The sequence below is a fragment of the Phyllobates terribilis genome, unplaced genomic scaffold (assembly GCF_046119375.1).
Source record: "Phyllobates terribilis strain yellow unplaced genomic scaffold, ASM4611937v1 Scaffold_1__5_contigs__length_1240528914, whole genome shotgun sequence".
Taxonomy (NCBI): Eukaryota; Metazoa; Chordata; class Amphibia; order Anura; family Dendrobatidae; genus Phyllobates; species Phyllobates terribilis.
In genome coordinates, this window is record NW_027362761.1 from 44,434,035 (window position 1) to 44,459,105 (window position 25,071).

At 45.6% G+C, this 25,071-nt stretch overlaps 1 protein-coding gene across 1 annotated transcript in view; it reads left to right on the top strand.

Moving 5' to 3' along the window:
• SPINK2 (serine peptidase inhibitor Kazal type 2) overlaps positions 1–25,071 on the top strand; it is a 51,814-nt gene that overhangs the window by 1,942 nt on the left and 24,801 nt on the right. Inside the window, exon 2 of the mRNA XM_073651716.1 lies at positions 266–303. Coding sequence (XP_073507817.1) covers positions 266–303 — 38 coding nt within the window. The remainder of the gene's footprint in view (positions 1–265; positions 304–25,071) is intronic.

Consider the following 25,071-nt stretch of genomic DNA (forward strand, 5'->3'; position numbering starts at 1 on the left):
AGGAATGAACTATTGATGACCTTTCCTCAGGACATGTCATCTACATCAAATTGGTGGGTGTTCAACCCACGGCACCCCTACTATTAGCTGATAACTGGTGCCACAACCACTAGAAGTATATCGTGTATGGAGCAACAACACCACATCTCTGTGCACTGTCTAGTGGCAGTTCTTGTGTACTGCAGGTCAGCTTCCATTTAAATTAAAGCTTTGCATACATTCTACTAGACACTTCATAATATAAAATGTTAACTTGCTTTTACAGCTTTGTGGCCAGTTCCCGAAGCAGAAGGTGCAAGAGTGGTAAGCATGATTTTATTTCTATTTTAAACAGACATAAGAAGCCCCAATGTTTTTTCGTTCTGCTTACAGAACTACCCATAATATAATATATAAAATCAGCATTACAAGGCCTTTTACCATGAGATGGTTACCAGTGAAAGTGGAAAGCTGGTTGGAGCAAAGTGTTTTACTAAACATTAGGATATGGCTTTCACGTTTCAAGCTGCCCTCCCAGTCTTAGTTTAGACTGAAATATTCAGTAGTCTATAGTTGGACGGCCATTAGGCAAATAGTGGTCAGAAATCTGTAGATGACATAGGATAAAGTTTAAATGGCAACTCTTTTCCTATACTGTTGTTCTCTGTTATTTATGATCATTTCAAACTGAGTGATGTATGTTGTACATTGGAATCATTGGGCATTTCTCAAGAGCAGAGTTACTCCTTTCATGTGACCAATCATATAGTGTGCCCTAGTCACATGCCAATAAACCTTATTAGTACAGAAAGGTTCTCTTAATTTTTATTGTCATTGATTTTTATTACATTTGCCCTCAATTATTTCCCTTAAAGGGAATCTGTCACCATGTTTGTGCCATTTAATCAAATGTAGAGGCGGAGACCCTGATTCTAGCAATTTATCACTTAATGGGCTACTTAGTGTAGTTTTGATAAAATCACTGTTTTATTAGCAGAAGATTATCACTGGAGGACTAGTAAACCTGCTGCCAGGTAGTCAAGCATATTCATGAGCTCTATAAATCCTTATCCCCACCACTGATTGGCAGCTTTCTATGTAGACTGTACATGGGCAGAAAGCTGCCAATCAGTAGTGTTGGTATGGACGAAGTTATACAGAGCACAATATTCATAGAACTGGTAAATCTGCATCAGATGAAACTGATGTTATCAAAATGACAGCAAGCAAGCTCAGTAAGTGATACATCACTGGATGGGGTAGCAAAAGCTTAGTGACACATTCCTTTTAAATTGAAAGTGTTACCGAGTATATAACTATTCTTATTTGTGGTTTAATTACTTTGGATAGTCAGTAGGTAAACTAAACTTGTCCATATAAAATTAGTGACAGGCCCAATATAGTTTAACAAGGTGGCATATAATAAGAAATTTTCCGCTACATGTTTTCTACATTACAGTAAAGGTCATAAGTTTACAAACAGAAGTCTTATAAAAACCCTCTTTTCATGCCCTTAGTACTGTATTCTCTGCTTTACTCAATTGCGGCTTCTAGTTTCCTTTGTAAAGGCAAGGGGGCACCTGATTCCCACACTGTGCTCACCTATTCACTGACCCCTGTGACTATTGTTCTGCCGCTATCTGAGAGCGCCGGCTGCTTTCACATCTATTAGGTTGCAAGTGTACAGTACTTCCAATTTGTAATCCCAGCAGAGGTATCATTCCCCAAGCTTCTAGCTTGAAACAAGAATGTAGCAGCATGGTTTGATTTTGGCAGTCATATAATATAGTGATTCGAACTAAAAAACTAATGCATTGATTTATTATAGATTTGCTGACAGTCTTTCCTTGCTGCGCAAAGCAAATAGAGTTTTCTCTAGTCTATCTTATCCTCTTATCTGTGCTCCTCCTCGGCATATACCACACACTATGATTTATAACCATTTATTTTCTTCTCATGTAACACATTATGTATAATACTTGTATGGATTTTAGGGACCCTTGTTTTGTTTCAGCACTTTGTCTCCAATCTATTGCTGTTATTGCATCATAATGGGGTGCACAGGGCCTGCCAATAGAATTGACTCCGAGGGCCCATTCTACCACTAAATTTTAGGGGGCAACATTTAGGAAGCTGGGCCCATGCAAAGAGAAGATGGACATTTCTGCAGTGATAACATGTTATGTAAGCCAGTTATGCATCTATAAAATAAACGGTGTTATTCATTTAATTATATATGGAATATAAGTGACCAAGATTGCGCTGCCCTTGCCAGTCATGCGGGCTACAGACTTTAATTGAAAGAGGAAGGCCTACTTCTTGTTTAAGAAAAGGATTCATCTGCTCCCCCTGACTGCATCAGTGGTGTGGCTATTAAAGTATGTCATTTTGTATATATCATAGACTCTGCATAGTGTTGCCAACATAGCTCCCAACCGTCCTGTATTCTGCAGGACTGTCCTGTATTCTGCGGGACTGTCCTGTCACGGCTCAACTCTTCTCCCGGGCTATATTTATACTTACCTCTCCGATGTCGCTCCATAGCTCCTCCTCTCGAGGGGCAGGGCCTCTCTCTGGTCAGTGAATAAATTAAATTACTTTACACTCACCTCTTCCTTCTCCTGTGATCGTATCTGCTGGGACTCAAACTGGGAACTCAGTGTTCAGAGCATGTAGCTCTAACCACTGAGCTACAGCTCTCAATGGTAGACATAGGAGGATTTAGTTAACTTGACTCTACAATGCAGGCAATGAATCCAGAAGCAGCTCATACAAGTATATAGCAATATATTTTTAGGCTACGTCCACACAATCTAGAGCTGACTGCGGCCCCGAGTCTCTGGCTTCCCCTCATTATGCAAATGAGCGGCGGCCATTTTTTTTTCTCACAAGAAGGCTTTCCACATAGAGGTTAGGTCTATGGGGAAAGCCCGCATGAGCACATCAGTCACAAGCTGGAAGCACTACAACACTGCCTCGGCCAAGCGGCAACAGGCTGTGCTGAAGCTAATTTGCTTAGGTGACAAACCGCACAACGCTGAAGAGCTGTGGACAGCTCTGAAAGAGCAGGCAGATCTGTGGCTGACACCACTGACCCTACAGCTAGGCATGGTTGTGCGTGACAATGGCCGGAACCTGATGGCAGCTCTGAGGCGAGGCGAGCTCACAGACGTACCATGCCTGGCCCATGTGCTTAACCTCGTGGTTCAGCGGTTTCTCAAAACCTACCCGGATCTGTCGGATCTGCGTTTCAAAGTACGCCGCTTGTGTGTCCATTTTAGAAAGTCAGCTACAGCCCTTCCAGCGCCCTTGCCGTCCTTCAGCAGCATTTGCAGCTTCCAGCTCACCGACTGATCTGTGATGTCCCCACGCGTTGGAACTCTACATTGCAGATGTTGGGAAGGATTTGTGAGCAGAAGAGGGCAGTTGTTGACTACCAGCAATAACAAGGCCGTCGGTATTCAGGTCAGACTCCACACATAAAACCTCAGGAGTGGACATGGATGTCAGACATATGTACCATCCTCAAAAACTGTGAGGACTCCACCAAGATGGCGAGCAGCAATGACACCATAATTAGCGTCACCATCCCGCTTCTCTGTCTTCTGAAACGCTCTCTGCTCACAATTAAAGAGGATGCATTGCAGGCGGAGTATGATGAGATGGAGCAAGGAACCATACAGGGTGATTCCACACAGCCCAGCCTCATCTTATCCCAACGTGGATTGGTTGACAATGAGGAAGAGGAGGATGAGGATGAAGAACGGGAGCTAGTTTCCTGCGCTATAGACGGTACTTACTACCTGCACAACTGTCATACCGTCTGTTCAGCATGGATGGCCTGAGGACAGGGAGGAGGAGGATGAGGAGGAGAGCATGGTCAGTCATCCTCTTAGTGAGGACATGGAAGTCTTGCCTCTTTGCAGTCTGGCACACATGGCTGAGTTTATGTTACGCTGCCTTTCCCGTGACCCCCGCGTTGTCCAAATTTTGGGTGACAGTCATTATTGGTTGGTAACACTTCTAGACCCACTCTACAAGGAGAACTTTGTGTCTCTTATTCCCGTGCAGGATAGGCTTAATAAAATGGGGCAGTACGAGAAGGCCCTTGTTGTGGAATTATTAAAAAAATTCCCATCTGAAAACGCTGGCGGCAGAGGTCACATTTCGTTGGACAACCAAGGAGTACAGGCGAGAGAGACACAAATGCAATGCAACAGAGGCAGTGGAACACTGTCAAAGTTCTGGGACAGTTTTCTCAGACCCTCCCATTGTACAGGCCCTGAGGCGTGGGGTACTCTGCCAAGGAGGGAAAAGTTACGGAAAATGCTGTGGGAGTACCTTGCTGACCGCACCTACGTGATTCCTCTGTGCCTTATAATTATTGGGTATCCAAGCTGGACACATGGAATGAACTGGCTCTCTACGCCTTGGAAGTCCTGGCCTGCCCTGCCGCTAGCATTTTGTCAGAGTGGGTTTTTAGTGCTGCTGGTGGAATTATAACCGATAGGCGCATCAACTGAAAATGCTGACAGGCTGACTCTTATAAAAATGAACAAAGGCTGGATTGGGCCAGACTTCTCAACACCACCGAGTGATAGCTGCGTAACATAAACTCAAATGCAGTGTATTTTTTTGGGAGGTCTAACTCTATTCCCATGCACCTCTGTCTTCACACCCAGACATGGGTATACGATTCCTGATTTTGTCTATTTGCTCTTGTCCTCCTCCTTCTCCGCATCCTCATCCTCCACCTCCATATCACCACCATATGTACCATATCAACATATCTATGTCTCTTGCAAGGGACATTGGAGTTCCTCCAAATTTTTGTCAGCCGAGGCTTCACTGCATAGGCAAACAGTATGGGAGACCCACCTCCTAATAATGGGAACATTATTTTCAGGAGGCCCTCTGACCTCTACGTCTTTTGCAAGGGGCATTAGAGTTCCTCCAAATTTTTGGTAGCTGTTGCAGTCACTGCATAGGCAAACAGTATGGGAGACCCTCACCTTTCTAATGGGAACATTTCGTTACTGTGGCCTAGCTCTATGTGCCTTTAAATTGTTAGTAGGGTTTTTCCTAAATTTTTTTGCAGCCGTTACACTCACTGCATACCCTATAACTGAATAGCAGACTCTCTCCTTTCTAATGAGAACATGTTGTACTCGTTACTGTGGCCCAGCTGTATGAGTCTTTAATTTGTTAATAGGGTTTTTCCTAAATTTTGGCAGCCGTTGGACTCACTGCATACCCTATAACTGTATAGCAGACCCTCTCCTTTCTAATGGGAACATGTCGTACTCGTTAGTATGGCCCAACTCTGTGTCTTTAAATTGTTAGTGGGGTCTTTCCTAAATTTTGGCAGCCATTGGACTCACTGCATATGTTACACACACGCCGCTAGGTTCAGATAGGGCGAGGGGTTTCATGAATTCTTTGGAATCCTGGGGGAACCGTTACTCAGGGCGACCATAGGCTCCAGCTTCTCTCAGGCACACAATAGATTCAATTGCTGACCAATCACATCTGACAAGAGTCTTCATAAACAGTTGAACAGTGGAGTTTAATCAAGTACGGCCAGTACCATTTAACTCTTTGAAGCAACAGACTTCACCACAGTACAGTCTATTAAAGCAGGCACAGTAACGGCAGTCTCTTCAGAAACATAATTCAGCGCAGATTAGATCTCTTTGCAGCACACTTCTATGCATACACAACCACAGGTTTTTCCTTCACAAGGACACAATAGTGCACAGCATTCTTTATCCTGCATGGAGATGGAGGGGGGAGGGTTTGATGAGGGAGATGATCCCTATGACAGGATTCCTTCCCATCCTTATCTTTCTGCCCAATAATACTCCGCACTGTTAGCTCAGGGAGTCTATCTGACCTGTGTTTAGCTTCCCTCCTGACCTGAATTCTGTTCCCATGCCTTCTGTGAGATGCAGATCATACACCACCTTTCTCTTCGGCTCTAGCCAGACAGTAAACAACTTCCCCACAAACCCCCTGGGGCTCTATTAAAACACTCCCTGTCTCCTGTGCTTGTGTTACTTCTAATAGTTGCTGAATGCTTTTTAAGCAACAGCACTACTTCTGCATGTCACACTCTTCCCTCCTTTTTGAATGTCATCCTCGACATTCGTCTTAATTGGTCAATCTGACCAATTCTGAGACAGTGGTGAAAGTTGAATAACTTCATATACAAATTGGCATTGTCGAATTGGTATAACGTTCGTAAACATTGATAACAACCTATTCTTACGACCTTTTACTTGTAGGACGCCTGTAAGAAATAAACCTTTAACACAATTAAAACAATCAGCATCTCTGCAGCTGGAGCTTTTCGTAAGTCTTCAACAAGCTCTCTCTCGCTAGGCTCCAACAGTTCTTTGTTTCTACAAAGTCTTTTAAGGAAAATCAAAGCATGAAAACAAGTCTTTCTAGTAGGCAACATCTTCCATACTGCCTCTCGGTGGTGAATACCACTCCAGTGGGCTTACCTGGTCCGTAGGCAGAGATACCTGTTTCCAGTCAACAGTACTTGGCATTTGACTCGGGACACCAAGTGTCTCATATGTCAGCATCACGGGCCTCCTCACTTCTCGAGTCGACATCCTCCTGGTGGGTTGTTGTTATGTTATGATCTGCAACATGTACTAAGGAAAGATAGGGGAAAGCTGTCTCTTCAGTAAGACTAAGCTGAATCCCTATGATGTAGAGGGCTGCCTGTTCCTAGTGAACAGACCCGCCTTAGTCCTCGGCTAGTCTGAACGAAGACCTATAGAATTAAGGGAGGGGTCCCTAAAAGAACTAAAGACTGGGACAAAAATGGGACACCTCCTAAACAGAAGTTGTTGCAGAACACAAAAAGACAAACTGACAAAAATGTACTAGAGGTCCCAGAGGACCAAGTGAACTTGAAAGAGAAAGGCACCGAAGGCTAGAAAAACAGTCAAACACTGAAGTCCAGCACAGCCACAAGGGCGGAGCTGGAATTTAAAGGCAGATGGTCAAGTGACCGCAAAACACAAGATGGAAAAAACAAACAGGAGGGTTCTAACACCTTAGATACCACGGGTTCTTCGGTCCCAGGAGTTTCTTCCGCCACACTCATTTCCCGTGCTTCCTCAGATGCTCTTGGAGCTGCCTCTGTAAGTTCCTGTACTTCTCCTGAATTGCCTGTTTCCACCCAGTCTGGTAATTTCGCTACACCTGAGTGTCGATCAGTCTCTTCAGGGACTGGTGTTTGATTGTCAGATCTGAATTGGACTTCATCTGTACTCCTTCGTGCAAAAAATCTGGAGCCTCGGGTCTTAGTTCACTCTCCTGAGGATGGTACATCCCTCTCCTTGCCGGTCCAAGAAATACAACGGTGTGTTCTTCTTCATCGGAACTTTCAAGGTCACTATCCATCTCCGGAGCTTCAGTCTGTGGTGGTCCCTTAGTCGATCTCGGACAATGTTGGTCTACTTCTGGGAAGTCTTGTTGCGGTGGGAGATAATCACAGGGTAGTAGTAAATTTCGATGGACTATTCTGGTTTTCTTGTCTCCTGTTTCCAATCGGATTTCATACACTGGGCTGTCATCAGCTTTCCTCCTTACGACCACATGCACCTTGTCTTCCCAGTACGAAGGAAGTTTTCCTGAACCGCCTTTCTCACGTACGTTCTTGACTAGCACAGGGCTTCCCGATGCCAATTCTGCTCCATAATATTTTCAGTCATAGTACTCCTTACTCTTGCTTTGTCCTTGCGTAACCACTTTGGACGCTATGTTGTATGCCTCTACCATCCGTTCCTTCCATTTCCGAACAAACTCCAGATACGTTCTGTAAGTCTTTGACACCAGAGTATCGAACATGATGTCGATTGGCAGTCTTGGCGATTGTCCATACAATAGGAAGAAGGGTGAGTAACCCGTTGCATCGCTCTTTGTACAGTTATATGCATGTACCACTTTTGACAGAGAACTCTTCCAGTCTTTCTTCTCATCAGCTGTTAAAGTGCGCAACATCGACAATAATGTCTGGTTAAAACGTTCCACTTGTCCATTACCCTCTGGGTGATAGGGCGTTGTGTGGGATCTCTGAATTCTACAGTACTTTCCTAGCTTGGCAAAGAGCTTGTTCTCAAATTCTCCTCCTTGGTCATGGTGTAACCTTTTAGGGAACCCAAACCTCAAAGCAAAATCATTGAAGATCTTCTCTGTCGCTGTTCGACCCGATTTATTGGTGGTGGCATATGCTTGAACAAATCGAGTAAAATGGTCCATCACCACCAAGATGTATTTGTAGCCACCCTTGCACGTCTCAAAATGTAGAAAGTCTATTGAGATCATCTCGAACGGATACGTAGTTTGGATGTTTCCCATAGGTGCCTGGGTCGATGTGTTGGGACATTTATCTTTCAGACACCCACACTCCCTGGTCATGTACCTCTCAATATCTCTCTACATGTACGGCCAGAAGAACCCTTCATGGATCAAGTTTGTTGTCCTTTCCACTCCCAGGTGTTCCATTTTTTCATGTAGTTCTTTGAAGACCAACCTACGGAATACTCTGGGTAGTACCAACTGCTGGTTTTGTCCTCCTTTACGATACAGGATACCGTCTCCACTGAGGTAGAGCTTCGTCCATTCTTTAACTAAGACAGATACTGCTGCTGACTCATTATCTCTCTCCCGTTTACTTGGAAACCAATTTTGGTCCACATAATGTAGTATTCGACCAATTATCTGATCTTCCCGTTGTGCTTTATGGATTGTTCCTTTTGGTACTTGTTGAATGGACAGGGGGTGATCTTGTTCTTTCGCTTTTACACTGATTTCCATTGTCAACGGACACCACAATGGTGTGTCTTCCTCTTGATAAGCTTGTACTGCTTGGGTAGTGCTCTCAATTGCTTCCAGACTGACTTCCTCCAAGCATTCTTGCATGAACTCCTCAGGCTCTAGTGGCATTCTCGACAATCCGTCAGCATCCGCATTGCATTTTCCTGGCCAGTACTTGATGCTGAATTTGAAGTCAGCTAGTTCAGTGATCCATCTGTCATCCGTTTCATTCTGTTTGGCTGTAATGAGGACATAGGTCAAAGGGTTGTTGTCAGTGTAAACCTCAAACTCTTTGCTGTAATAGAGATAATCTCTAAATCGTTCACATTTCAATGTCAGGAACTCCACTTTTCCAGAATGTAGATTGTAATTCTTCTCGGAGTCTGTCAACGTTCTAGAACCGTAACCGAAGACTCTCAATTTTCCATCTTGATGCTGATACAGGGCAGCTCCCAGTCCGACTTGAGAAGAGTCACAATGAAGAACAAATGGTAAGTTGAAATCAGGATATCCCAAGATGGGTGGTTTTACCAGGTAGTCTACTAGTTCTTCCAATACCTCCTGGTGGTCTGCTGTCCAGAGAATGGTCTGTTGGGATGAAACGGCGTTGTTTATTTTAAGCCCAGTCCTACCCGCGTTCTTCTTTTTCTCTGTGGGTGTTGTTGACTCTGTTGTCCACCCCAAGAGGAGGTATAGTGGGGCGGCAATCATGGAGAAGTTCCGAACGTAAGTACGGTCGTAGGAGAGGAATCCTAATATCTGCCTCAACTCCCCGACGGTAGATTGCCACTTGTCTTTTAAGGCCAGTACCGGAGCGATTTCTGCTGGGTCCATAGTATATCCTTCTCCGGACACAATTTTCCCTAGAAATCGGACTTGCTTTTTGAAAAGTTCACACTTCTTGGGGTCAACTTAACTCCGTGTTGTTGATACCGCTGTAATACGGTCCTCACGTGTTCAACATGCTCCCGGAAGGTTTTGCTGTGTACCACATTGTCATCCAAGTACTGCTGGCAGATTTCATCCCTCAATCCTTCTAAACAGGTCTCCATGCTCCTCTGGAACTCTGCTGGAGCTGAACTGAGCCCAAAAGGTATGCGGATCCACTCATACAACCCGCATGGTGTGATGAATGCTGTTAAAGGTCTACTGGACTCTTCAACAAACCCTTGATGGTATGCTTTACCCTGATCGAGGACAGAGAACCAGGTACTTCCTGCTAGGGTATCCAGCACATCTTGAATCTTTGGTATCGAGTGCCGATCAGGTACTGACTTTTGGTTTAGTTCCCGGTAATCACAGCAGAGTCTCAACGTACCGTCCTTCTTTCTAACAGAGACAATAGGAGAGGAATAAGACGACTTTGACTTTTGGACTCAACCTCTGTTGATTAGGTCTTGTAAATACTCTTTCACTTTACGGTGTAATGGTTTCAGCAGAGACATGTAACTTCTGGTTACTGGGGTCGTGTCTTTCAAATTGATTTTCAACTGCAACGACGGGATACAGCCTATATCAGAGTCATCTTTGGAGAATGCATAACACTCGTCTCTCAGCATCTGTTTTGCTACCACTCAATCTTCAGAACACAAGTGTTTTAGGGGTAGTGGGGGAACCCAGGATCCCGAGGTTGGTCGTGAATTTCCTCCTCTGGTCAACTCCTGTTCCTTGGTGGGGAGACTGAATTCACGATAGACCACTGGGCTCTGGGCCGGCGTCATTACCCGGCACACCCAGGCAAGTGCTGGGGCCCTGAGCAGGTGGGGGGGGCCCACTCACCGTCGGGCACCCCGGCGTGCTATTGACCCATGAGCGGTGTGGGTGTGGTGCCGGTGCCAGCGCCCCCCCCCTCCGCTTGGTCAGGATCCCGGCTGCCGGCGCACAATACTTACCTCTCCCCGTGCCTCCGCAGCAGCTCTGGTATCTTCCGCGTCCTCTGACTGTGACGTCTCAGGTCAGAGGGTGCGGTGACGTCTTTACACCGCACTCTCTCCTGAGCTGTCACAGGCAGCGCAGAGCGGGAAGACGCCGGCGCAGGGGAGGGGCCCGGAGCAATGGCAGCAGGTGAGAAGTGAGGTGAGTATTTGATTTTTTTATCTATGTATGAAGGCATGGGGCATTATATGGTGGGGGGTGAACAAGTGACATCCTGCATGGGGCATTATATGGGGGGGGGCAAGTGACATCCTGAATGGGGCATTATATGGGGGGGACAAGTGAAATCCTGCATGGGGCATTATGTGGGGGGGGGACAAGTGACATCCTGCATGGGGCATTATATGGGGGTGGAGGTGACATCCTGCATGGGGCATTATATGGGGGGGACAAGTGACATCCTGCATGGGGCATTATATGGGGGGAACAAGCGACATCCTGCATGGGGCATTATATGGGGGGAACAAGTGGCATCCTGCATGGGGCATTATATAGGGAGGGAACAAGTGACATCCTGCTTGGGACATTATATGGGGGGAGAGGTGATATCCTGCATAGGGCATTATATAGGGGGAGAGGTGACATCCTGCATAGGGCATTATATTGGGGGAGAGGTGACATCCTGCATGGGGCATTCTATGGGGGGAGAGGTGACCCTGCATAGGGCATTATATGAGGGGAGAGGTGACATCCTGCATAGAGCATTATATGGGGGGAGAGGTGACATCCTGCATAGAGCATTATATGAGGGGAGAGGTGACATCCTGCATAGGGCATTATATGGGGGGAGAGGTGACATCCTGCATGGGGCATTATATGGGGGGGAGAGGTGACATCCTGTATGGGGCATTATATTGGGGGGAGATGTGACATCCTGCATGGGGCATTATATGGGGGGAGGTGACATCCTGCATGGGGCATTTTGTGGGGACACAGCCTGCATGGTGCATTATGTTGGGGCCAGTATTCTGTATGGAGCATTATAAGGGGGCCAGTATCCTGTATGGAGCGTTATATGGGGGCCAGTATCCTGTATGGAGCGCTATATGGGGACCAGTATCCTGTATGGAGTGTTATATGGGGACCAGTATCCTGTATGGAGTGTTATATGGGGACCAGTGTTCTGCATGGAGCGTTATATGGGGACCAGTATCCTGTATGGAGCGTTATATGGGGGCCAGTATCCTGTATGGAGCATCATATGGGGACCAGTGTTCTGCATGGAGTATTATATGGGGACCAGTATCCTGCATGGAGCGTTATATGGGGACCAGTGTTCTGCATGGAGCGTTATATGGGGACCAGTATCCTGTATGGAGCGTTGTCTGGGGACCAGTATTCTGCATGGAGCGTTATATGGGGTGCATTATTCTGTATGAAGCAATATATGGTGCCCATAATACTGTATGGAGGACTATGTGGTGCCCATAATACTGTACGGAGGACTATGTGGGGTCATTATTCTGTATGGAGCAATATATGGGGCCCATAATACTGTATGGAAGAATATATTGTCTGGTCTCCACTGTGCGCTGCGAGGATTCGCCAGTTTCTGAGCTATTGTAGAATTTACAAATAGATATCACTCATGTAATATAAGAAGTGAAATCTTTGGCATTGTACTATATATATATATTTCTCTGCGGTATCTGTGCATCATGAATCGTGGTATGTGTTAACGGGGCCCACTGAGACTCTTTCGCCCAGGGCCCACAAAAACCTGGAGCCGGCCCTGCCTGGGCTGGTCTCACACTGGCTGGATATGCCATTTTAACGGTTTCGATGTGACCTAACACAGTCTTTGAATCCAGTCTAATTTTGTGCTTCGTAGTATTCATCACCGGTATTGTCACTCGAGCAAACCAACCAGTAGGAATCGTAAGCACAGTCTCACCTTGAACTAGGCCTTCCGGAAGTTCTGAGGAGTCTTTTGGCATGAACAGTCTTTTCTGGACTTTTCTTCCCGGGTTCTACCCAGACTCCACACCTCACCCCCACCATTTGGTTTGCAGGGATGATGGTTGGGCGCCAGCCTACCTTGACTTCTTTTAGGTCCATTGTATTCTGTGCTTTCTTTACTCTATGAATCACATTTTCCGCCACGTCGTTGGTTATGTGTCAATTGCATCCACCACCAGCGTCCCTGACTTGTGTTTCGTGATGACCTCACTGATTACATTATAACCCAGGATAGGATCCTCTGCCACATTCTGATCACTGGAAAAGGTACTAAAAGCTCAATGGTGTTGCTGTTTTTCGTGGCCCTCAGTTGGAAAGTCACTTCCACCCAGCCGATGAAAGGGATTTCAGTCTGGTTGACAGCTTTGCCGTGGAGTTTTACTTATCCTAAGAGTTATGAGAGACAGGTATGTGGCAGGTAGCTCATTCTCCATTCTTCATTTAAAAGGCTCGCTAGGGCTACTGTGTCCCACAGTGCTTTTACCAGGAGTCCATCTAACTGGCACTGCTTCTGGTGCCTCCTCCGTGTCACGGTCACCAGTCGCCCCGCACTGGCCACCTCCTGTCTTTTAACCCAAACGACCGCGACCATTGGCACTCCTTGGCATAATGTCCTTCCTCACCACATCTTAGACAGTGGACACATACCGTATTCTGATTTGATGAACGGTACGCTTCACAAGCCGGGTATCTTCTGTTTTGGAACCCACTCCTGGGTCTGAGGGATTTAGGTTCTGGCCTGGAGTGAATCAACTTTTTCACCTCAATCAACTCGGCTCGCAGTTCTCCTATTACTTCCTCCCAGTCAGCGCTGGTGGTCCTCTCTTTTAAGGTTCCCTCTCGGAGGTGGCACTGGAGGGTCTCCATGATGATCTTCGGACTGGCCACTGGGGGGTCTCCAACTTCAGCTAACTCATTTTGGTGATTTTAGGAGCAGAGCCTTTCTTTAATTTCTGTTTGCTCTCTGACTCCAAACCAGCTGCCGCATTCATTTTTTCAATTAGGACTTCGTCCAGAATGCCGGGATCTTCTAGATACTGTTTCAGCTGCAACTTTATGTCTTTGCTGATTAACCCCGTTCCCAATGATCTCAAGAACTTCTGGACTAGTCCAGCATCAAACTTTTCCTCCGCTTCTATATCTCTGGATGCAAACAACAGTCTATCCTTAAGTTTAATTGCTCTGAACAAGAAACTTTGGGGTGATTCATTATCTTTCTGTGAGATGTTAATGAGTCGGTGGAACAATTCTGAAGCACTCTCTTCTTTATAGTGCCCTTTTAAAATCATCTTCAGCTGTGGCAAGGTCAATTGACTCTTCATTTCTAGCATACTACGGAGGTTCAGTCCTGGGCTGATCGCTTTCACCACCACCTCAACGATCTTATCTGGTTGGTAGCCTTTCTGTAAGCCTGCATCGATCTGGTGCAACAAGTTCATATAAGACAATTTCTCTTTCTGTTCAGATTCTCCAATCTGTCCCAGGATCTTTAATTCTTTCCTTATGGTGATTTGTGGTGTTAGAGAGGACTGTCTCCCTGATTTATCTAACCCAAGCAGGTTAAAGGTTCTGTCTGATTCAATCACCCATTCAGAGGTTTTGGTCGATTCCTGCAGGGCTGTTGTTAGGGCTTTGAATTGATCTTTCAATTCCTGTAGTTCTGTCTGCGGAAAGAGATTCCCTCTTTTGGTGATTGGTGCCGCCCCTCCATCCTCCAACTTCAACCTAGTTAGAAACTGTGTTAAGTCCTGGAGGAATGTCCCCATGACGTCTTAAGCTTCTTTCTCCCCCAGCTCATCCATTTTTGCATTAATGGCAGCTAGCAGTTGCCTGCGGTTGTGTGCTTTAGAAATCTGTTCTTCTGACATCTTTATATGTTCTGCTACTGTTCTCAATTCTTCACAGGTTAACTGAAGAAGCCGCTCACTAATTCTGTCCATTTGTATTTCCACATCCATTGCTTCTAGTGACTTTTCTTTAGGGCTGGTCCCCTTTAACTGGTGTAGCAGAGTTGAATTGAGGTGCTGTGCTGCTGTGTTTTTCCAGACACTTTTCCTCTTCTCCCTCTACATGCTAATTCCCCCTCAGGAGTCCCCGCATGGGCCACCAATGTTACACGCACGCCGCTATGTTCAGATAGGGCGAGACAGGTTTCATGAATTCTTTGGAATCCTAGGGGAACCGTTACTCAGGGCAACCATAGGCTCCAGCTTCTCTCAGGCACTCGATAGATTCAATTGCTGACCAGACACATCTGACAAGAGTCTTCATAAACAGTTGAACAGTGGAGTTTAATCAAGTACGGCCAGTACCATTTAACTCTTTGAAGCAACAGACTTTACCACAGTACAGTCTATTAAAGCAGGCACAGTAACGTCAGTCTCTTCAGTAGCATAATTCAGCACAGACTAGATATCTTTGCAGCACACTTCTATGCATACACAACCACAGGTTTTTCCTTCACAAGGACTCAATAGTGCACATCATTCTTTATTCTGCATGGAGATGGAGGGGGGTGGTTTGATGAGGGAGATGATCCCTATGACAGGATTCCTTCCAGTCCTTATCTTTCTGCCCAATAATACTCTGCACTGTTAGCTCAGGGAGTCTATCTGACCAGTGTTTAGCTTCCCTCCTGACCTGAATTCTGTTCCCTTGCCTTCTGTGAGATGCAGATCATACACCACCTTTCTCTTCGGCTCTAGCCAGACAGTAAACATCTTCCCCACAATCCCCCTGGGGCTCTGCTAAAACACTCCCTGTCTCCTGTGCTTGTGTTACTTCTAATAGTTGCTGAATGCTTTTGAAGCAACTGCACTACTTCTGCATGTTACACACACCCTATAACTGTATAGCAGACCCTCTCCTTTCTAATGGGAACATGTCGTTACTGTGGCCCAGCTCTATGTGTCTTTAAATTGTTAGTAGGGTTTTTCCTAAATTTTGTCAGCCGTTGCACTCACTGCATACCCTATAACTGAATAGCAGACCCTCTCCTTTCTAATGGGAACATGTCGTACTTGTTACTATGGCCCAGCTCTATGTGTCTTTAAATTGTTAGTGGGGTTTTTCCCAAATTTTAGCAGCCCTTGCAGTCACAGCATGGGCATTTCCACTATATGAGACCCGCTGCTTTATGATGGGAACATTTTTTTTTACTGAGACCGTCCTCTATGTCTCTTCAAAGGGGTATTGGGTTGCGTCCAAATTTTTGGCAGCCCTTGCAGTCACTGCATACGCAATAACAGTATAGGAGACCCACTTGTTAATAATGGGAACAACAAAGCATAGCCGGCTGATGGCTCTCTAACAATAGCGAGGGCCGACTGCTGGCCCTTTAAGAATAGTAAGGCTGTAAAAATAGTGTTTGTGACTTTCACAATCCTTCCTTCATAAATGAAACAGGATGTGTCTGATGATGTTTCACACACCACATGGCCAGATAAGGTTGTAAAATGTGAAAATGACATTTCCTGGTGAATGCATTTGTCTTGGTTGAAAGCAATGCAAAAGTGCAAAAACGCATCAAAAACACTACGTGTGAACATAACCCAGGGTGTGGAGGAGTCTTTTTGTTTTTGGTTATTTATTTTGCCTTATATACAATTCATTATCCAGGAAAGGATGTTCCTTAACATATTTCCCAGGAAAATCCATTTTGGTTTCGTTTTTGTATGTTTTATTGTGAGTCCGTAAAAGTGGCGTAATACCTCTGACAATGTTGTTGACAGCAGTGACCTGGGAGTCACAAATGCTTCCAGTGGTCTTCCCCATGCTGTTCCCATGTCATTTGATCACTGTTCCCATCGATTTGGGCAATTTTTAGGCCCTCTGCAGACCGCCGGGGGGAGCTGCCGGAAAAATGCTCGAGTTTCCCATAGACTTACATTGGGCTTGTTACTTGGACCGAGCACTCGAGCCTTTTCCTTTTTTCCCACTCGAACAACAAGTACCCAAGCATTTTTGTGCTCACTCATCACTATTAAAGACACAACAAATTTAGTTGGTGGCTGATCTTGATACTTTTTAACTTTGGGCACAAAAGCGAAATACATGAATTTGCCCAGCAGATGGTAATAGCAAGCTTTATAGACATGCTAGTCTCTGTTCACACCTTGTTTGGCCTATGCAGTTGTAAGCAGGATGCAAACTTGTGCTCTGATAAATTACAAGCCCATTTTCCCACAGCTGAGAAAAATTGTTGTAGGTGTCTGAGAGGTTTGGAGATTTTTCATCCGTATGTTCATTTTTTGAACATACGTTCATTTTTTGGCATTCGGTTTATATATCAGCAGTTTAAAAATGATACAAGGCTAAATTAATTTTCTATGTTAATAATTGTAAATTATATGTTTATGTCATTTTATGTATGTTGTCATTTTTGGGCATAAAATTATTTACATAAATGTTGTTAAGAAATTGTTACCATATAATACATGTTTTATAAGTAATATTAGTTGTTTAATAAAAGAAATATACTGCTGTTCTGCCTGTGTCTCCGCTGTTGCATAATGTTTATCTGCTTTATACTAAGGCCACACTCAAACGTAAGTATATTTGGTTCATGTTCTGTCTATGTGCGAAATGGATTTTAAACTGACCAATGTAACTTAGTGGACTAGTTCAGATGAGTATTTTATCACCTGGACCGGACACAGCATTTACTAGTCTTACATTTTTCAGAAGAGGTTTGCCCATAGAACTCAATGAATGCCTGAGAAAATGGGTATTGTACTGACAGCATCGATATGGCATATGATTTTAATACATCCCTTACATTAATCATTTATTAAGTGGAGTGCACCTCCTATTGGATTCCGCACATCTTATTCCATTGTGTTAATCGGTGATGAAAAAACAGATGTCAAAAGGATATCAGAAAAGCATATTAAGGATGACATGTTAGAAGGTGCGACATAAGAGACAAGAATCCCCAGCACCATGTGGCATTTGTGCTAGAAGACTGCTATCTATTGTCCAAATGAGACCCTGTTGAACCAACCAGAAGAGGGAGAGTTTCTGACAGGATCAGTTTGACTGAAGAACCTGGTCAGGTGACCTTAATAACGCAGTTCCCTGATAGAAAAGGTGAGCGCGCCAAAACGGGAAAAGATTTGGCGCCAAGTTAAGGAACGGGCAGGACGTGTATCAAGGAAGATGCTAAGGCTGAGGTGACAGTCTGCAGCAGAAGGTCTGAGACAGTGGGCTGTGGCGCGCCTGTAAGCAGGACCCTGACGGCATCAGGCGAGTTACAGAATCCAGACGCTGGTCAAGACCTGAAGACCCGATCCACACCAGGCAAGTTCCAGAATCCAGACAACGCCGGTCAAGGCTCGAAAACCTGACCTGCGCCGGTCAATACCTGGATTCCAGAATGCACCCTTCAAGAGCTGAGGCTCAGCTCTCATCTCCCCGGGTACAAGAGACATCCGCCGTCAGTCAAGCACTGAAGATCCCCGAGAAGACTCCGCTCAGGGGTGGACGCCTGTGGTGATGAACGGGAGGCACGAGTGAGCCAGGCCGTTGCTTCCAGCACCGACGTTCGGTACAGGGTTTGGTCTGGGCTAGTACAACAGGCAGGGCGGGGGCCTACTGAAGCAAAGGCGGTCCAGCGAGCCTTGTTAGACTTTGTCAGGAAGACTTGCGGCCTAGCGACAAGAACCGGAGGGCCTGTGTTAGAAGAAGCAATAATACAGTGACTTTCTCTTGTACCGGTATCAACCCCTTTGTTAGAAGTTATAAGAACATATAACAAGAGACTGCTATGGTAGCTAGAGTAACTTGAGGATTCTTTGTACATTTGTTTCTGTATATTTTATGCTGTAATTATCCTGTTTAGCATTAATTTCCGTTGATATAGTTACTGGTCTGGCTCATCCCTGGGTGCAATTTCAAGATACCTGAAGGAGCCTTGTTCATCTGTACAAACAATTATATGCAAGTGCAAACAAGATGGGAATGTCCAGCCATCATACCATTCAGAAAGGAGACAGGTTCTGTGTCCCAGAGATGAACGTGCTTTGGTCTGACATGTGCATATCAACTCAAGGACAAAAGCAAAATACCTTGTGAAGATGATAGAGGAAGCTGGTAAGATTGTGTCAATAACCACAGTGAAACTAAAATTTAACTTTTTGGGCATAATGACCATCTTTACATTTGGAGGAAAAAGGGAGAAGCTTTGAAGCCTAAAAACACCATCCCAATTGTGAAACACTGGGGTAGCAGCATCATGTTGTGGGGTTGTTTTGCTGCAGGAGGGACTGGTGCACTTCACAAAATAGATGGCATCATAGGAAAAGAATATGTGGCAATACTGAAGCAACATCTCAAGAATAGAGATGAGCGAATGTTTCAATATTTGATTTGGATTACGATAGCTGAATTTGCAATATTCGCTTATTTATTCATCGAATGTTCACCGAACGTTACCGAACGCCATAGGATTCAATGGGGGGGGGGGGGCAAAAAAATGCATACACCTTAAAACGGGCCCAAAAACTGCCAAAACACATCATATTAGGGGTAGACACCTTGAAAGTGCCATCAATTGAGCCAGAGTACAAGTACTGTAATCATTATTACTATTACAGCGACATTTATTCCGTAGCGCTTTCCATGTGAAAAGGAGTCACCGTCAGTGACTCATCGACTGCTACAAGAGGAGAGAGGACCCTGCCTGCGAGGGCGCGCAATCTACAAGGGATGGGTAAGGATACAGTAGGTCAGGGTACAGCTAGTCGTGCAGCGGTATGCTGGAGCAAGGCTTACCACAGATTGTACGTTTGTCACATGAAGTATGTCTTCAGCTTCCTTTTCAAGGCTTCCACTGTAGGCGACAGTCTGATATGTTTGGGTACTGCATTATCACAGTAGGGGATATGCACGGGACAAATCTGTGGAGAGCCTAAATCACGTTAAACTTCCAGGAGCTCACAACTGAGCAGATTAACCCCTGCACCGACTAATATGAAGGCGAAAGTCTTCTTTCTAATGACTGCAGGAGTGGGAGGAATCAGACGCTGCTGTCTTCTGGCTCCTCTCTGTCACGGTAAACCCGTGACACCTTGCAAGCTTCAACACAATGTTCACAAGGTAGACAGCAGCAGTGGCCGGTCTCCTAGACAACGAGCTAACTCCTTTATGATGATAGAGGACAACATCTGCGAGTAGTTTGTATGTTCTCCCTGTGTTTGCGGGGGTTTCCTCCAGGTTCTCTGGTTACCTCGTCAGTAAAAAAGCAGCCATACAGGAGTGTTCACAGTTCAAAAAATTAGGGCCTGACACCACCATTTCCGTGGACAACAGATTGGAGATGGTGGATTTCCACCTCTTAACTTTGTCATGTGTGGGAGGAAACAATCTTTTACGTGACCACAAATGCGGGACTGAGAGCTGGCTGCAGTGCTAAGAGAGGGCGGAGTACGGTGAAACGGACAAACTGCTGGACCGTGAATGAGGTGCAGGGGGACATGTTGCAGTGGATTGAGAAACATGTGGTGTGCTCGGTGAAGCAAACACAGCATGCATGCCAGCTTCTGTTACAGCTGACGGGCTCTCACTCAGCCTTACAGAAGCAGGTAGAGAAGCAGAGGTTCTGCAGTGGGAGACCAGCGTGCCAATACTTTGCATGGTAACAGAGGAGGAGGAAGAAGCAGCGGATGCGGTTCATGGGGAAGCTGATGGTTGTTGAGGTCAGCTGGTCCACATTTTATCGCAGTGAGATTGATGGAGTAACACATGTTGATTGAAAATGTGAAGGTTCATGCTTGTAATAGTCAAATTATTGCACTTTTTCCCTCTACTGAGTTTTTTATCGCAAAGTTTGCATATAACATGAGCTGGCTCATCCTTTGTGGTCTCAAAAAAGGCCCAGGCTAGGCTACTTTTGCTGCCCCTGCAAGCTGCTGGTCACTGCCATGGTTGTGGCTAAGGATCCAGTGCTCCTCGTGCTTGCATCACTCCGTGTCTGCACCATATGACGCAACGTAACCACCTCGTCTTCCTCCTCCACCTCCTCAGATGAGCTACTCAGCTGCGTGCCTCTGGGTTCACACCAAGTTGGATGTGCAACCTCATCGTCATCCAATGTGTTATCCCATTCCTCGCCCTCAGAGTCACCCTCCTCTTCTTCTTGCCCTGACAGCACAGTACAGTCGAAGGTCAGAAAGCTGCTCGGACCCAACCTTTTTCTTTTCCCCCTGTGTGGAGAAGAATATCTGACCCAAACAATTTTAAGCTGAGATGCAGTCTGCTTTATATACCCATTTTGAGTTTATCAGGTCTGTGTACCGCTGTGTGGAGAACAATATCTGCACTAAAAAATTATTTTCACTAGAGCATAACTATTGTAAAGGAGACCAAAACCTCTTCCAATGCAGCCAATCAGGAGTGTTCACATTTCCTTAAATTAGGGCCTAATACCACCGAAGTGGCATCAATTTCAGTACAGTAGAAATAGTATAATTAGGACCGACACTTCTTTCCCTACAGCCAATCCAGTAGGTGGAGACCCAATCAGGAGTATTCACAATTGAAAACATTTGGGCCTAAAACCACCAAAGTGGCATCAATTTCTCTAGATTATAAGTAGTATAATGGGGACCAACACCTCTTCCACTACAGCCAACCAAATAGATGGAGACCCAATCAGGATTCCCCATATTTCCAAAAATTGCTGGCAGAAACCAACAAAGTGACATCGATTTTAATACAGTAGAAATTGTACAATTAGGAACGACACCTCTTCCCCTACAGCCAACCCAGTAGATGGAGACCCAATCAGGATTCCCCACATTTCCAAAAATTACTGGCAGACACCACCAAAGTGGCATCAATTTCAGTACAGTAGAAATTGTACAATTAGGAACGTCACCTCTTCCCCTACAGTCAACCCAGTAGATAGAGACCCAATCAGGACTGTTCCCATTTGAAAACATTTGGGCCTAAAACCACCAAAGTGGCATCAATTTCACTAGAGTATAAATAGTATAATAGGGACTAACACCTCTGCCACTACAGCCAACCCAATAGATGGTGACTCAATCAGGATTCCCCACATTTCCAAAAATTACTGGCAGACACCAACAAAGTGGCATCAATTTCAGTACAGTAGAAATTGTACAATTAGGAACGACACCTCTTCCCCTACAGCCATTCCAGTAGATGGAGATCCAATCAGGACTGTTCCCATTTGAAAACATTTGGGCCTAAAACCACCAAAGTAGCATCAATTTCACTAGAGTATAAGTAGTATAACGGGGACCAACACCTCTTCCACTACAGCCAACCCAGTAGATGAAGACCCAATCAGGACTGTTCCCATTTGAAAACATTTGGGCCTAAAACCACCAAAATGGCATGAATTTCACTAGAGTATAAGTAGTATAATGGGGACTGACACCTCTTCCACTACAGTCAACTCAATGGATTGAGCGACCAAATCTGTATTCTCCACATTTCAAAAAATTAGGGCCTAAAACCTGCAGACGCAGCAAGAGCAGGCACACAAGCCATATCACAGACTGCAATTCCGCAAGATCAATGCAGCACACAAAAACTACAACATCGCCTACTCTGTACAGTCTGCAATTGGGGTGCAAAAGTCCATTGAGATCCATGACTTGTTCACCTTGATGAATGTTAGGCAGTCAACACTTTCATGGGACAGCCGGGTGCGCTTATCCGTCAGGACATCACCAGCAGCGCTGAACACACGTTCTGAGAGAACGCTGGCTGCTGGGCATGATAAAACCTCCAAGACGTGACAGGCGAGCTCAGGCCATTCATCCATTTTTGAAGACCAAAATGTAAAAGGGTCAAAATCCTCACTGATGGTATTCGTATTGAGCTCTAGATGGTCCATCACCATCCTCTCTAGTCGTTCTCCAAGTGTCATATTTGTATTCTGTTGTGCTGGTGCACGAGCTGGTCTAAAAAATGTGTGAAAGGACTCACAGAAATTGCTTCTGCCACTTACTCTGCTGCTGCTGCTAATGTTTTGGCGTTGACGAACTGGCCCACTGTGTGCCTCACTCCTATCTTGGGGAAAAGCTCTATTAAGGTTGCTTAAAAGCTTGTTTCGATACTCCAACATTAGCGTGTCCCTTTCCAGGGCGGGAAGCATATGGCAAAATGTATTCTTATAATGTGGATCTAACAGAGTGGCAACCCAGTAGTCAGCATTATTTCGAATCCTAACTATACGGGGATCATGTTGCAGAAAGTGTAGCAAGAAGGCACTCATATGTCGGACTCTTCCAGGTGGTCCAAAGCCCGACTCTATTGTTGGCTGCGTAACACTGATGCATGTTTCCTCCGTCCCCTCCTGCCAACCACGTTCAACAGAGAGGGGATGATTATCCTCTTCATCTTCTGACTGTTGCTCTCCCATCACCTCTTCCTCCTCCATTTGTTCCTCGGCTCTTGCACCTTCACTAACAGTATGTCTGGTATCACCAAACCCCCTCGATCGCAGGAAGCCACCATCACTTGGCATCCGCCTGTGTGACAACAGTCTGGAACTTTGAGACATTCTTATCCCTTCCACATCTTCCTCTTCTTCTGGCACAACCACCTCCGACTGCATGCTATTCAAAGTCTTCCCCAGCATGTAGATGCTGATTATCAGCGCTAACTAGTTTAGTAGCCATTTCAAAACTGTGCAGAAGGGTGCAGAGGTCCTTAATCTGGTCCCACTCCGTAAACGTGATATGCCCCACATCCGTACTGCATTGGCTTAGGCTATATGACACAACATACGCGTCAGGGCTCGTTGCTGCTGTCACAGTCACTGCAACATGTGCAGAGTGGAATTCCACCGTGTCGGCACATCACATATCAACCTGTTAACTGGCATGGAGAATGACCTCTTTATCGATGCCAGTCTATGACATGAGGGATGCAAATGGCGGAAGTGAGCACACAGCTTCCGTACTTTCTAAAGCAGCTCATCCAGTCCGGGATAGTTGTTGGAGAAATCACTATACCACCAGGTTGAGGACGTGAGCCATGCAAAGTGTGTGAGTTCACCTCAGTGTAGGGCCACCAACAGTTTCTCACCGTATGGCACATGACGTGCCCTGGCTTCGGGTTCAGCGGAGACAGCCATTGCTGAAACTGAGCCTGGAGAGCTGTCCACAACTCTTCAGCTGTATGACTGCAATCTCCAAGGCATATTAATTTGAAGACTGCCTGATTGTGGTGAGCCCTGGCTGCTCAGTATGGAGGTAATGTGGATTCGCTCTGCACTGTTGGAACGTGTGTCTCGTTAACGCAGAGGTTGATTGCGCAGGGGGAGGCCCTAGAGGATGTGGAGGATGCAGAAGCAGTGGAGGAAGTGCGAAATACAGAGGTTTCGTCTGCAAGCCTTGGGGATTCCAAGATTTGTGGAGCAGCCCCTTCCCAGCCTGTCCCCACAGCCACCAGAGTCACCCAGTGCCCAGTCAGCGAGATGTAACTCCCTTGGCCATGCTTACCAGGTGTCTGTGGTGAAATGCACCCTGGCAGATATAGATTTAGTCAAGAAACGGGTGATGTTGTCTGCAACATGCTGGTGTAGCGCAGGCACAGCTTTCTTAGAGAAGTAATGGTGACTGGGCAACTGGTACTGGGGGACTGCGACGGATATCAGCTTTCGGAAACCGTCTGTATGTACCAGGTGGAAAGGCAACATTTCCGTGGCCAAAAGATTTGAGATGGTGGCGTTCAACCTCTTAGCTTTGTCATGTGTAGGGTGAAACAATCTTTTACGTGATCACTGTTGTGATCTGCTACAAGCACTAAGGAAAGACAGGAGATCTGTCCCTACAATCGAACTAAACTGGATCCCTACGATGTAACGGGGAACCTGATCCTGCGATCAGACCCGCTAAAGTCCTCGGCTAGTCTGTACGAAGACCTATAGATACAAGGGAGGAATCCCTACAAGAACTAGGGACTGGGATAAAGTTGGACACCTCCTAGCAGAAATTGTAGCAGTCAAAGACAAACACACAACAAAGAACATAGAGGTCCGAAGACCTAGCAAAACTAACAGAGAACGGTAACAGAGCACCAAGCTAGCTCAAGAGTAGTAAATACAATGAAGTCCAGCAAAGCCAGAAGGGCGGAGCCGGATTAAATAGGCAAAAATGGTCATGTGACCAGCAAACTAGAAAAAACCTAACAGGAGAGTTCTAACAGTACCCCCTCTTCTAAGAGGATCCTCCGGATCCCCTAGGACCGGGCTTATCAGGAAACCTCCTGTGAAATGCTCTGACAAGTCTGGAAGCAGAAACATCATCCGCCCTCACCCATGAGTTATCCTCGGGTCTGAAACCCTTCCAAGCGACGAGATACTGCAAACTCCCTCTATACCGTCTA